This window comes from Triticum dicoccoides, chromosome 2A, assembly GCF_002162155.2.
Source record: "Triticum dicoccoides isolate Atlit2015 ecotype Zavitan chromosome 2A, WEW_v2.0, whole genome shotgun sequence".
Lineage (NCBI taxonomy): Eukaryota > Viridiplantae > Streptophyta > Magnoliopsida > Poales > Poaceae > Triticum > Triticum dicoccoides.
The window spans coordinates 426,079,445-426,094,012 of record NC_041382.1 but is presented as its reverse complement, the minus strand read 5'-3'; the positions used below and the strand labels follow the sequence as shown (position 1 = coordinate 426,094,012).

General features: G+C 42.1%; 2 protein-coding genes across 27 annotated transcripts; both read left to right on the top strand.

The window, feature by feature from the left end:
• The first annotated feature begins 498 nt into the window (after window positions 1-498).
• On the top strand, window positions 499-6,057 carry LOC119354790. 25 transcript variants are annotated; one of them, XR_005171249.1, is made up of 10 exons: window positions 500-978; window positions 1,436-1,505; window positions 1,780-1,862; window positions 2,216-2,312; window positions 2,409-2,495; window positions 2,973-3,063; window positions 3,550-3,597; window positions 4,100-4,147; window positions 4,748-4,823; window positions 4,910-6,057. XR_005171249.1 is itself a non-coding variant. In XM_037621534.1 (9 exons), the coding sequence occupies exons 4-9, from the start codon at window positions 2,247-2,249 to the stop codon at window positions 4,658-4,660; spliced, it is 372 nt and encodes a 123-aa protein (XP_037477431.1). In that variant the 5' UTR covers window positions 499-978; window positions 1,436-1,505; window positions 1,780-1,862; window positions 2,216-2,246; the 3' UTR covers window positions 4,661-6,057. The 25 variants fall into 25 exon arrangements, 2 of the variants coding, with proteins under 2 accessions (XP_037477431.1, XP_037477432.1); XR_005171271.1 differs by having other exon boundaries at window positions 499-978; window positions 3,550-4,823; window positions 4,910-5,000; window positions 5,587-6,057; XM_037621534.1 differs by having other exon boundaries at window positions 499-978; window positions 4,629-6,057.
• A 2,204-nt stretch (window positions 6,058-8,261) lies between these two features.
• Window positions 8,262-13,383, top strand: LOC119354789 (proline-rich protein 36-like). 2 transcript variants are annotated; one of them, XM_037621531.1, is made up of 5 exons: window positions 8,262-8,673; window positions 8,751-8,866; window positions 11,143-11,386; window positions 11,597-12,847; window positions 12,926-13,383. In XM_037621531.1, exons 1-5 carry the CDS (start codon window positions 8,431-8,433, stop codon window positions 13,130-13,132), a joined length of 2,061 nt encoding a protein of 686 aa, XP_037477428.1. In that variant the 5' UTR covers window positions 8,262-8,430; the 3' UTR covers window positions 13,133-13,383. The 2 variants fall into 2 exon arrangements, with proteins under 2 accessions (XP_037477428.1, XP_037477429.1); XM_037621532.1 differs by lacking the exon at window positions 8,262-8,673 and adding an exon at window positions 9,869-9,915.
• The last annotated feature ends 1,185 nt before the right edge of the window (window positions 13,384-14,568 follow it).

The window sequence follows — 14,568 nt, the reverse complement described above, 5'->3', positions numbered from 1 at the left end:
GGATTAGTTGCAGGTCTGCTGCCTGATCCTAAAGATCCTAGAGCGAAGATCGATCTAAATTTTTTGGTTTTCCCTAGTCCATGCCCTTTCACATCAGCGGGTTTTAATGTCAGATTAAGACCCTGCCGTGTCGAAAGACCAAAGTAATACAGTGGTGGATATTTTAAATTTACCCAACAGTCAGTAGCGACAAACGAGAAGACCCTATTTAAAACTATACAGAGACTAACCAACTCGCTCCCACGGAGCTCCCTCGATTTTCTGCTTCGTTGGCCGTTGGATCATGGTCAATTTGATCTTTGACTTTGTTTGGGCCGTTAGATGCTCGCTGCTCTCGCTGGTGTTTTTGACGTCTGTGGTAAGTTTACATGGCCAATGACTTTGTCTAAAAAAAAAACATGGCCAATGACCGATGGGCTCGTGTTCTGTGCCTGTTGGCTGGGTGAGCCGTTTCGAGGTGCGGGTGCGCCCTCTCCCCGCACGCTGCGTGCGCGTCGCGCCATTTGCGGGGGCGTGGGTAACGCTGCCCTCGAAACCCCCCTCGACCCAATCCAATCGCCCGCACGCCGCAACCCTTCCTCCCTCCTTGATCTCTCTCCCTCAGCCGCCACGAACCCTAGCCCCTTTTCCTACGATCCCGCGGTCGCTGCCCTTGCTCCATCCGACCTCCCTCGTCAGCCGCCGCCGCTATGGCTCCTCCGTCCTCCGACTCTGTCTCCCCAATTCATCCTCCATCCCTTTCTGCTCGAGGTGCTCATCGGCCCAGGTCGTGAGGAAGCCGCGTGAGGAGGAGCCCAGGTCGCGAAGCCGCGTGAGGAGGAGAGACCTCGCCCGAGAAGCTGTGGGAGGAGGGCCTCAACCAGAGAGGAGCGGCTGCCAGCCATGTAGTCGGCTCAGCTCGACACCGTCCTTGGCGTCCGGGCCGCGGCAGACCCTAGCGCCATCCTTCAGGAGTCTTCACGACCGCCAGGTGCGCATGTGAGTCCCAACCATCTCACTCTTTCTTTCTCACGCACACACACACACGCACACACACACACACTCTCTCTCTCTCTCTCTCTCTCTCTCTCTCTCTCTCTCGTTTTGTCTTTGAGGTTGCAGATGCGAGCACTAGCTGTTTGTAAAAATGCTAAGTAGGACTGCTTAGAGGAGTACAATATGTGTGTTTGAGAGAGAGAGGGATGGAAAAGATGTGACTGCACTAGATCCACATACTTTCTCCAGCTCCCTTCAAAGCTAATGTATTTGGCCCCACCACTTTATATACACCAAGAGATAAACTGTCAATTTGTCGTATGCTTTCTTATGCTGTAGTGGGTCAATAGATTGTACGATTGAGCGGCTAATTGTCAAATTTAAAAAAGTATAAGAGACAAGATAAATTGCAATCTTGCATTGTCTACTCCTCTATTGATGTGGCTCTTGGTTTCTGAAGCTTTCAGGATTTAATAATGAGTTATGTTGGGCTTCATTGGACAAATGATCTACCTGGAGCAATGATACAGGTGAGTCTTTTATTTGAAACATTGAGACCATTAAATTATTTTGGGCTGCCCTTTAATGTCTGTAGCAAATGAAAGTGTGGTGTGTTTGTTTTGTCTTTCCTTTCGAACCCTCAAGTTAATGCCCACTTTTCCGAATGTAAGCTTGATTCAGTTTTATTTCATTCTTTCTATGTTGCATTGGTATGCAAATAAACCATGGTTTGTTTCATACAAATCGATTCATAAATGTAGGTAAATTATCGATGCATCTGAGCTGCTCTATCTTATTGTTCAGCTACTGGACTGGTTTTAGTTGATAATAAATTGTTCTCTATTTCAAAGAGCAACAACACGAGATTGTGCGCTGTCTTGCTCCAGGTGCATGTCGTTGCCCTCATTTCCCCTCTGATTTGGCTTGCTTTACCTTGCATGAAGTTGTATACTTTCAACTTTACAAAATTATATCAAGTTCGCTTTCAACTGTACTTGGCTACACCTGCAACATGATGCATTTCTCTTCCAGTTTATTGAATATGTGAAGTTGTATGTTCAACTTTATACAGAGTTATATCAAGTTTGCTTTCAACTATACTTGGCTACACACATGTAACATGATGTGTTTCTCTTCCAGTTTATTGAGTATAACTTTAAGGATTGAATGTTCTATCTGGTCCTGCCCTATCACTCATTTAATTGTGTGTTAATTTGCTTACAAACCTCCGACTGTACAGCATACAATGTGCCAGGTTCTACTGCAACAGTATGACATACAAAGTGATGGAGGAGAGGTGTTCAGAGAAAGAGTTATACATGTGCCAGGTTCTGAAGGTATGTGAATGTAATTGGATATTTTCAATTGCAAATCATTCCCTAATATTGTGCTTATTTCTGATCCTTGTCCTCTGACGCTCATTTTGTATGTAGTATGAGGATCCGGTGCGACAAGAAGCAGCTGTGAATATGGTTCCTGTAGATGAACTTAAGGAGAAGGCGCTTATTTCACTGGCCAAGGTTTTTGTTTCTGCCTCTGCTTTTCATCCTGATGTTCTCAATATTTCTACATAACCATGTTTCTTTGAACTTACCGATAAAGGAAATTATATTGTATTTTACTATTATAAATCTTGATTTAACACCATGACTACTCGATACTTTTGTTGCTGTAATGGTGTGGATTGCTATATAAAGTTCTATGTTTGAAGAGATGTGTTGTCAGAAATGTGTTTTTGTACGTCCTGGCATGTTTGTTGTCCATAATTCAGTGATGAAGTAATTATCTTAGCTACATGGTGAATCTCGATAATCTCCCAAGGACAAACTTGTGGCCCCTGTATTTTTTATTCAAATTGGTGCAAAATGTACTTTCTAGAAGTTCAAAATAATAATATCCATACCCATTATAACCTGGATGTTAGTTCTCTTTTGTTCACAGAAGCAGGGAATCAATCTTGATAAAAGTAATCATCTTATGTGATTGAATTATTTCAGGAAACATGTGAAAAAGGTGGGATCTTTCCGTCGGCTTCGCAGCTGGCTATATGCATCATAGAGCATCTAATCTGCATCAACTTTAGACATGGTGAGTTCTACTCCAATTTCTTTGTGTTGTCGGCCTTGGTGATTGTTCTGGAGCTCTAATTGGCCGATGGACTTTTAAATGTTTCCCTGCAATATTCGTTTCTTTGCCTGCGAGTGTTTTTTCTGTGAGCTTGCTCTTATACTGAATGTTATCTAGGCTCATGTGTATAAAATAAGGGTCTTGATATGCAAATAAATCTCGACACAGTGGACTTGGTTCTTTTACATTTCTGAAGTATCTTGTGCTTTATGTTATGATTTCTTTTCTTATTTCCCACTGTGACTATGTTCGAAGATCAAAACACATCACGCCACTTGGTCCATGTTGTGCGCTCCATATTTTTTATGTACCTTCAGCTTGAAAAACGGTTGCCCATAGCCTACATGTTTTCAGTTTCTACTTTGTATTATCGCCATGTCTCATTGAATAATAGAAGGCAATCAATGAAGGATATTATTGTGAATAATTTGGTGTTAATGCTCATAGGTGTGGAGCGTCGACCACGGCGAGCTTGGCTAATGTCAACACGTGAAGGTGAGTTTCACCCAATCCCTTTTCACTCCTCTCCCTCTCCCTCTCTAATTCCATCTAACTCTGCAGCTCGGCAAGCTTATGCAATGTGCTCTGTTTCCATACTTTTTATTGTTTTAAATAGATATCACTCAGGAGAGCATGTTCTTTAGGTTAGCATTACTGTGAAGGACCTATACCTTCCTGTTTAATTGATTATGTTTGCACAACATGTATTTTCAAAATTAGTTGTTCATGTGCGAAGAATTTTGTTAGTTTTTAGTTTTAAAAAGGTATACATTGGTTCCTAATTTGACCCAAGCAGCCAAAATGGATGGATATATTTTTTGTGGTGTTCTAAGGGAAGCAGGCCCTCTGTTACAGCTTGCTAGCCATTTTTGTTTGTGAATACGCAAGGGTGCCTTGCCTTCTCTACTCTGATGTTTCGGGTATTTGATAGCCTTGCTGCACACGTTTTGTTTGAATGTCTTTGTGATCGTACTGACATGTTATATTTCGTCCTCAGCTGGGTCAAGTACAGAAGACGAAACACAAGATTCAAGATCACTCTCTTGTATGTGATTATTTACTCATTTCGAGCCATTTTGCAACCCAGCTTGACTTCTTTTATTTTGTGATCTGAGCTATACACACCAAAATTAGCCCACGTAAGTTTGAACCATATCTGAACATGTTAGATCACTCTCCTGTATGTGATGATTTACTCTATGGAGCCATGTTATGACCTAGCTTGAGTTCTTTTATTTGCGATCTGAGCTGCAAAATAAAAATAAAAATAGTCCACGTAATTTGAACCATATCTGAACATTTTAGTATCTGAATACTGAAATTACCAAATCTTCACTTCGCCATGTGTGACACCACTGAGTACTTTAACTAAGCTAGCTGTAGTAATATTACGTTTTACATGGCTATGCAAGTTAAAGGTTCTAATATAGTGTACGTTTATTGATATTTTGTGTTATACTGATTAATATACTTCACATATAAGTTTTAAGCTAAGAGCTCCTAATAATTGTTTCTCCTCTTTGCAGTTGCCATTTTAGTCATATTTTTGCTGAGATAAAGAATAATATTGAGATAAATTTCCTTTCCGATGATGAGATTGGGTATGCCTATGTTTTGTATTTTTTTCAGTATTATCTTATTTCAGGCTTCAGTTAGATGAGAGAGCTAAGAGATAATATGGTAAACAATTTCTATCAAGTGGGTGAGCTCCATTTTTCAAGGTAAGTCAGGTGACAGCCAAAAAAAACCAAGGAGATGAGTCTCTTATCAGTTGATTTGATCTTATCCAGGTTCTATTTTCTTTCAGGCCATGAGTTACGATGTCTTGGTTAGAGCTACTACATTCAAAGAGTAAATCTGTTTCGTTGTACTGGATTTATGTACATTGTATGAAAAAGGTGCATCTATTATGCCCTGTAGAATTTTCAGCTGAGCAATTGTGTAGACTTACAAAGCTATCATGACAGATGTTAGTGATTTTTGTATTGGGGCCATGTTACATCTCTAGGGTTGAATTAATGGCTAGAAATTCAGAGTTACATAGCTGAAAACAGGTTGCTCGAAGCAAACAAGCTGCTTATTCAGTATTTTTAACACTCATGGAAAAGGTATATGCTCATCCTAAATTCCAAATTATTATTATATCACATAACTGAAAGTGCATTAGACCAATGGTGTTATCAGAAATAAATTTCTGCCCCATAGCTGAACCGTGTCTTTTCTCAGTGTGTATATATGTTAGAGATGTGTATGATTCGGATAATTTTCTTCATTTGTTAACTTTACCAATGTATGGCTGACATGCTTCATTATGTTATATCACATCTGAAAGTGCATTACACCGGTGGTTTATTAGAATGGATAATTTCGGTCAAATAATTGAGTTCTTTTCTTCTGTGTATATACAAGTTATAGATGTGCATGATTATGTTTATTCTCTACATTTGGTAAATTCACCTATGTATGGCTGACATACTTCTTCAGGTTATGTTTCTAAAGCTCCATGCTTAATCATCCAGAATGTTTCCAAGTGACTGCTTTACACATGGGAGACTGGATGCATAGAGGAGTTCAGAGAAGCTGGTGTTATGTTACATATGGTCTTCAAGCTGATGTTATGTTTCTTCCATGGTTTGTATATTTGTTGCAAAAACATAGTACAAGAAAAAGATCTATGCTCATGAAGATGGCAGAAGGGAACTACATGTGGAACAAGAACCACCAGCGCTGACCAGTTGGGCGTCTGGATAGTGGTAGTGCACAAAAATTGCTTGCCGTATAGAGTCAACGTAATCTACTACTAGCCCACTCGCTGATTTTTATGTTATGAAATTATAGTTCAACCATAGTATGTATTTACACTCCTGCTGTGAGATTGTACTACATAAATTATGGGAGGACAAAGTAGGCCTTTATATGCAAATAACAACTTGTTGAAATGAGTAACTTGAGCCATTTGGCACAACAGGTCTATTTTCTTACTTGCAATAATGTGCATTGCCTTTTATTCTACCGTCTGAAAAAAGTTTGTGAGTCATGACACAAGAATTCTCCACTGTTACTGTAACTAAATATAAGATGAACTGCAAAAACATCTTATATTTAGTTACAGAGGGAGTAGGTGTTTGTGCCTATAAGAAATGCTAACTTGAAATCCAACAAACAATGACCAACCTACACTAAAGTAAAACTCTGCAGACACAAAACAAATACTAGACAACTTAAATGGTTTCTAAGCACTTTTTTTATTAGAAAACCGAGTCTACTATTGAATTCTATGCTCTAAGGATTGCCTACCAAAGGGGTTATTTTTTAGTATAACTATATCTATGCTTGTTTTTCATCTTAACCTTTTCAGATAACTGCATGCTCATGTATATATTTTGAAAGAGAAGTCTTTCTTAAATTTTCATATAAAAAGGGTTACAATTCATTCCTTTTGTTTACCATAGGCACATAGGTTAGCCTCAATTTATTATGATCCTTTTGTTTGTAATAGGTGCAGAACCGAGACATACCCGCATTTTGAGAGCTGATGATGATTCTATTCCCTCTGTAAACAGCATAACTAATGCCATATGGTTTCCAATGTGACTAAGATCTAAACTATTGACGAGTGTAGTTTCTAAAGCACAGAGTTGCTGAAAATGGAAATTTTTTCAACGGGCCATGATTTTGAATGGGACTTTGTGCTACCAAATTATAATGTGTATATACATCTCATTGTACTCCCTCCGTTTTTATTTACTCCGCATATTAGAGTTGACTGAAGCCAAACTTCGTAAAGTTTGACCAAGTTTATAGAAAATAATATAAACATTTACCATAACAAATTTATACTATGTGAAAGTACATTCAATAATAAATCTAATGATGTTGATTTGTTATCGTATATGTTAATATTTTTGTTTATAAAATTGATCAAAGTTTACAAAGCTTGACTTTGACCAAAGTTAATATGCGAACTAAATAAAAACGGAGGAAGTAGATAACAAGCCACTTTTTTTCTGCTAAAAGCGATTAGATTTGTTACCATATGTGCTTGCCCACAACTAAACAAAGTAAACCATAGATTTTCTTTTAAATGGGACTCTATGCTATCAAATTAAAATGTGTATATATATACATCTCATTATAAACAACAAGCCACCGTGTTTTTCCTGACTAAAGGAGATTAAATTTATTGCCACATGTACTTGCCAAAACGAAACCAATTAAACCATGAATTTCTTTTCATCGCGCACATGAAATGTTTTTAATATAACATGATTTAACACATGGGTTTTCTACTACCAATATCGAACATGTCCTTGCAAAATGAAACTATTTTCATCGACAACATGGCTTTAGCGGGTCTCTGCGCCATTTGGCGCAACGGTTCTTGCAGCATGAAACTATTTTCATCGACAACATGTCTTTTACCGGGTCTCTGTGCCACTTGGCGCAACGGGTCAACTAGTGAGTTATGAATACGCCTCACGCCCATGCGTCTCTGCTATGGTTTGATACACGCCTAAGCAAAACCCACGGCCGCAGTAAACAGCGACACGCGTATTAATAGGCGTTTCTATGATTGTGATTAAACATTAAATTATCAGATGTGTCACATCTAGCAACAGCTTTCGGTAGGGCTCGTTTGACGGTTGCCACGCTGGCGCCGGTCGTCGGTGTCGGTCAAAGGTGTCTTCACGGGTGGCGCCGCCGCGTGCTGAGACGCCTTTTAGTCCGGCGTAAAAGGGGGTCGGACGACGAAATAAGTTTTCAGGGTTAAGGCCTATTCGGTTTGGAGGATTTTCATAGAAAACACATAGAAATAAGGATCCGGAAGGAAAATTTTCTATAGACGCGTTCGGTTTGTAGGAAATGTGTACAAGAATTTCGTAGGAATACTATTTATTTCCTGTGTTTTTAGAAAAAATTACACATCCACTTAAGACTTATTTTGCATATAGAGACGAAGCGAGTCAATTTCTTAAAATGACAAGGACCATCCTATAAATTTTTTATACTAAGTTCTATGTAATTCCTACGTTATGAAATCCTCCAAACCGAATGAGCGGGGCGGATATGGGACCCAAACTGCGGGGCGTGCAGTTGGACGGACGAGGCAGAGAGGATGGATCGGGGCCACACCCTGAGGGCGCAATTGCAATCAGTCGCTTGGGAAAATATCTGCCTCCGCCCTCCGCTCCCCCTCGGCCTGCGATTGATTTGGTTCTGGTCTCGTGGTTCCCCTCCCGTCTCCTGTCTCATCTTGTTCTCTCCTCCCCCAATCCTGTCTCCCACCAGATTCGAGCAAACCCTAGGATTCCCTCCCGCCCTCTCCAGATGGGTGAGCCGCCGAGCCGAGAGGGATCCTATTCCTCCTTCCCCAACTCCGACGACGACGAGCCGGAGACCACCGGATCGGAACGAGGAGGGGGAGGAGGAGGAGAGGATGCTCATCGCCCGCTGCCTCTGCGCCAGCAGCTCGTGGGGGCCTGCCGCGCCGACGACCGTCTCAGGCCTCTCCTCACCCTCAACGTCTCATGCTCCGCCGCCGAGAACCGCTTCATATCTCACCTCTCTCAGGTGACATTTCCTACCCCCTGTGCGCGACAAGTGCCATCGATTGGCTCTCTTCTGACGTCATCGGCCGGGCGGTGCAGCACTTCGAGGTCTCGGAGGTGGGCATGCTGGCAAGGTGTCTCTGCGTTCCCCTCGTCTCGCTGCGCGTCGGCAAGGTTGACCGCCACGGTCCCCTCCTCTGCCCAACAACCATCAGGTAGCCACCCACAAATTTAACTTCATCCACAGAATTGGATTGCTTTAGCACCACAACTATGCAAGCTACCAGAGGAGCACGCACATGATGACTTCTCTTTTAGATTGTGCCACAGTTGTGTGTTCCGCACATTGTCATGAAATGATTAATATTGTAGGGCATGGCTAGCTTTCTCGTTTGCTAACTGTCTAGCATCTCTGCTGCGTATGAAGGATGGAGGCAGCCAGATACTTTTTATACCTGCCAGAGGATATTGTGTCTTCTGTCAAATTGCCCCTCAGCCGGACACTAAACTTCTGCTGACAAACTTTTTGTTCTGAATGAAGTACACCAAATAACAAAACCAGACAGAACGGAAATTTAGAAGGAAATGTATCATCATGTAGTTGCACTGGCGATTTTGGAATGTATCCGTGTGATGTGGTAAATATTGTGCACATTCTAAATTCATCGCAGCATTTTTTTCCCCTTAGTACCATGTCGGTGCAACATAAGTCGTCAAATTGTTGCATTTCATATTACTCGAGTCTTATCAGACAGGTCAGGCTGGTTAAGTGATGAACCTCCTCTTAGTTGCATGGGAATTAGTATGGCATTCAAGTGTCATGATTCAGTAAATTTCTCAATACTATCATTTCCAATCCATAACAAACTGAACATTCCTATTTTCTGTAGTCACCCTTTTCACATCATTGTCACAGCCTAGTTAGAATTTTGTTCATGCAGCTGCTCTGCTGTGTTGCAGAATGCTGTAACATGTATTTCCTTCATATTATTTTGTTCTTGTGATTATCTCTGCTATTTAAGAACTTCGTCTGATATTCCTTCTTGTTCTTGTACTTCATGATACATGATAATTGCTTTTTGTGAAGGCGTTTTCAGCTATTCTGACCTCATTAAGGACGTATCATATGCTAGATTATTGATTCTAGGATTACATGTTTCATCTTATTAGTGATGGCATTGTTCATCTACCAAATAAATATATGTTTCCATTTGTAGGTTATTTGGGCATGTGTCATAATCTCTGATATATGAGGAAAGAGAAGGTAGTTCCTTTCATGCCTTACGGTATTATGTTACCTGCATTAATAATAACTAATCACACACATCACAATTGCAGTCTTAGATGAGATTGGATCTATAGGATTCTGGACTATATGATGCTTTAGATGAATTTTTCTATTGATACTGCAAAGAGTTTGATATCTCATTTGTTGATGTTTTCACATACTTCCTGTGTATGTTTTGTGGTTGCAGTTAGCTTATCACAGGCTTCTCCAGTGTTAGTTTATGCAGTAGTTTACTGTTTGTTTCACTGCAGACAGTTTGTGACATGAAACTGTTTTATGTCTTATAGCCGTGTTTCTATCTCCCTCTCTACCCATGTTGTGTACTTAATGTACCCTGTCTAGTCTTTGTTACATACGCCTTCCTTTAATTCACCATGGATGTTTTTATCAACATTTCTACCATCGGCAATCATTTCTGTCCATTTTTAAGTTCAAATTGATTGAGGTTTTCCCTTAAAATGGAGGTCACTGACTATAATTGACTATGGATGGTTCGTATTACTTTGCCCTAAATTTTCGCAATATAATCATCCACTCATTGGAATTTGTTGTAGATCTGCTCATGTGCAACTAAAATCACAACTCGCCTGTGCCATGATCTGGCACAACTTCTCTAAGGAGATTTAATTCACCTGCAAAGGAAAAATCATTAGATGATTCATGATTCTTTCGTATGAATCATGAGGCAAGGCTGCAGCTTTTCTTAAAGAAACATTTGTCTGATACTGTAATTTGGTATTTAAATTTAGTTCTTTTACTTATTCCTATTAAAAGGCAAATCTGCTATTTTTCTTAAAAATCATCTACAAGTACTGTATGTTGGTGGTTATTTTATGAAAGTCTGCCAATGATATGGTGCTGAGAAACTTAGGTTCTGCACTATCCTCCAGTGTCTCTGGTGGAAACCTATTTGCGCGCTTAGGTCTCAATGCTCTATCACTTCTCACTTAACTATGTGCTCTGTCCCACGGCTATTCCTTGCATTCAAGAATGTCTATATGTAATTTTATAGTAATTTCTATTGAAGTTCCTCTGATCCGATTTCATTTAGTTGATTGAAATGTATTTTTTGTTTTGGTTTTCTTACAGTGTTTTTTGGTAGCAACCAAAAAAACTGTTGTGATACTGAAAAAAACCCTTTGTTATTTATTTGTTCAGAATAGAAAGTCAGAGATCTTACATGAACTCATTTCCTTTGTACAGAGGGAAGCTTAGCCTTGGCCTTCTGCCTTCATCGAGCATGCGCCTTACCTTCTCCGGTGACGATGGTTGTTCAGAGGAATTGGCTCTGTTGAACGAAGGCCTAGAAGTTTCAGAACTTGTGATTGAAGAAATATCAGCTGATAATTCTGGACGTTCTTTCCTTATCAGGATTTCAGAATCTAAAAGATTGTACTACTGGTGCGCTGAAAAGTCGAAGGAATGTGGAATGGAGCTTCTTGCAAAGGTTTGTATTTTGTAGTGGCTGCCAAATTAAGTGTAAATGTACCATGAACCATGTGCAATCTCAACTGTGATGTGCCACATGTAACGTGGAGAGCAAACTCCATGTACTTGAGTCTATCCACATGAACTGCAATTGCAATATAAATTTATTCCTCATGCCAAATCGCATGTACCATGGTATGCTGATTCTCTCTCAATTTTTTTGATACAGATGAAAAATCTACTTCAGGGCAGGCCAACCCTCTCTGATCTCACAGGCATCTCCAATTCCCGACTTGATGCTTTTGTTACTAATTTACATGCTTATCTTCTTGCACCAAGTATTGGAGATGCTAAATTGTTGGGATCATCTACTGACTTCCTCAGTAATTCAAGTTCACAAGGGCAACATTTACAGCCCCCATCAGTCGTTTCCAGGTCTTCAAGGTCTTGCACCTCTGCCGCTAATGCAACAAAAGCAAGCTTGATCTATCAAGCCAGTCTGAGTCCCAGATCCAGCACTTTTAAAGATGGGGTTCCAAGGACCTCTTGTGCAAAGGTTGTTGGAAGAGAGAAGCTGAAGCGGCGTGGGGACTGGTTGGGCCCATCAACTGCTCTAATCGATGCAAATCCTTTGATAGCAAAGAGTGTTAACCCTGATTCAACCAGTGAGGTGTCTGATAGGGACTGTTCAAAAAACAGTGTCACTCCCGCTTCTTCATTAGACTTGCCTCTTTCATTTCCCTTGCTGCCACCTCTTTATCCACTCCCAGAGGGTTCTTCAGAGAATCCATTTAAGCCTTACTATTGCTGGTGTCCGCCATGCCCATCGTCACTGCAGTACAGTGTAACCCCTCTGCATATGCCAGTTACATCTGTAGAACCATTTCCCCAGTCACCTTTGGGCTCACTGGTATCAAATGAAGTATCATCTGTCTCGTCATTTTCTGCAAAGTTGGATACAACTAATTCACCTCCATCTATACTGCACGATCCTTCACTTCACCTCCAGCTTCCTACTTCAATTGTTCCCCTGCATGGTTCTATGGTTTCAACATATCCGTTACTTCATCTGCCGTTTCCCACTTCACCTCTTGTTCCTGTACATGGTTCGCAGGTTCCAACATTTCCGTTGCTTCACCTGCCACTTCCTACTTCACCATTTGTTTCATTGCATAGCTCACAGGTTCCAACATTTACACCATTGATGTCTGATCCTATTGTGCATGTCCCAGTCATTGATATGTGTTCCTCCGGTCAGGCTTATTTGGTGAGTTGTGGTCCTTCTATAACTTCACCTGTTCCCCTGCTCCCTAGCTTGAAGCCTCTGATTCCAGAAACCGAATCGTTGGTTGAGAGGAGTGCTAGGGAAACACTAATGAGACTTTTAGCTTCGACACCACCATCAAGCAACCCCCAGCTGGTCAACATTCTCCCTGCAGTCCTTACTGATGTGCCTGAAAATATTTCTCGATCTCCTAATGTAAGTCCTGGGAATATTGTAGCCCAGATTAATTTGATTGTGTCTTTTCATGTGGCTTATCTCTCCTTTCTTTAATAGGTGAACATGCATGTTGGTGTCCATCGCAACGACCTACTTCTTAGCTCATCTTGGGGTGCTAATGTGATTGGAAGTGGGATGGCAGCCATGGAGCTGCACTCAGAGGATGAGGTTTCCAGTGGGCATGATGCTCATGCAATGGTTGCGTTTACGGAATTTGATGATATCAACGGAGACCGTGATCAGCCCCATTTTCGGAGGATGTAGTTTGCACATGGGGTTTTCTTGAGCTCTTTGTTGGTATGAAATGTCTGAATATTTTGAACGGCACTTGTATCTACATGGTAATGGGCTATGTGGTTTCGGCAATACGATGATATATGCAGCCTGGTTCACATGGCTTCCCTGCCCAGCTAAACGGCTGATGTGGTTGTTAAATGTAATTAGTTGTTTGTACTGTATTTTAATTTGGCAAACAAAGGGTATTTGCTCGTGTGCAACTCCTCGTTTTCTCTCTCCATTTAGTGCCCAAGGGAGCTTGTGTTGACATGTTGTGTCCTGCGCTACATTATGCAGACAACATGGTTTGGCGAGAGATCGGAAATACTCCCACCAGTTCTGAAAAATATTTTTAGAATGGAACATTCGTAAAACTTTGAATATATTATTATTTTTCTTAAAAAGGAGGCAAAACCATTTTCCTTGAATATATTATTATTTTTCTTAAAAAGGAGGCAAAACCATTTTCCATTAATTAAGAGAGTTCAAACAAGCTGAGAACATCAAGATGTAAGGCCAACTCCAGCGCACGACTCCAAACCGTTCGGCCCCAAAACGGACAAGACCCTACGGCCCAGCGTGCAACGGTTTGGACCTATCTTGTTCGTTTTATGTCCAGCCCGACCCATTTCGAGCGTAAACATGTCCGTTTTTTGTTCGGCTCGACCCACCAGGCGGACAGCGAACGGACGCGCCACTTGTCCGCATCGGGGTCGCGTGGCAGACGACCACCTACCTCCCACCGCCCAACTTAAATGCGGACGCACGATCGGCCCCACCTGTCATCCGCCCAGGCAAGCGATAGGCGTCCTTCTTAAATGGGAAGCCGTGGACCAGTCACAGTCCATGCTCCCACTCCAGTCATTGCTGCCTTCTCGAAACCCAACACCCAAACCCTTAGTTCTTCCTTCCCCTTCCTCGAGGTCGCCGGCCGTCGACAACCATGGTGTGGTGGAGCACTGGCCGCAAGGGGGCGCACGACCACGAGGCTGATTCGTCCTCGGGCCGCCGCGGCGTCAAAGCAGAGCCCGCATCACCCCCATGGAGGGCCCCCGCGCCTCCCCCGTTTACCATCGCGCCTACGGCCGCCGGCAAGTGCGACCGACACTACATCCACGCGAATGTTTGCCGGCGTTATTGGGAGACCAGGACGCTGCTCCCCTGGAGCGACGTTCACCTGCCCAATAACTAGCATCTGTCCACGGATCGAGTGCTGATCCCGCCGGTCCCGACGAACGGCCGTGCCCGCCGTGAGGAGATCGAACGCCGCCGTCGCCTCCTCCCGGACGACCTGTACTATGACCCCAGGTACGCGTCAACTCCGCCCTATGGGACACATGGTTTCGGGACGAGCACGACGTTCGGCACGCGTCGTTCTTTGCTGGCACCTCATCTGGCCCGCGACGGCCACGTACAGAGCGCCG

Excerpts from the sequence above, each read along its gene's own strand:
- LOC119354789 (XM_037621531.1), top strand. The coding sequence starts at position 8,431 with ATGGGTGAGCCGCCGAGCCGAGAGGGATCCTATTCCTCCTTCCCCAAC. Across the intron at positions 8,674-8,750 it reads TCATATCTCACCTCTCTCAG|CACTTCGAGGTCTCGGAGGT; the intron begins GTGACATTTCCT and ends CGGGCGGTGCAG. Across the intron at positions 8,867-11,142 it reads CTCTGCCCAACAACCATCAG|AGGGAAGCTTAGCCTTGGCC; the intron begins GTAGCCACCCAC and ends TCCTTTGTACAG.
- LOC119354790 (XM_037621534.1), top strand. The coding sequence starts at position 2,247 with ATGACATACAAAGTGATGGAGGAGAGGTGTTCAGAGAAAGAGTTATAC. Across the intron at positions 2,496-2,972 it reads CGCTTATTTCACTGGCCAAG|GAAACATGTGAAAAAGGTGG; the intron begins GTTTTTGTTTCT and ends GAATTATTTCAG. Across the intron at positions 3,064-3,549 it reads CTGCATCAACTTTAGACATG|GTGTGGAGCGTCGACCACGG; the intron begins GTGAGTTCTACT and ends TAATGCTCATAG.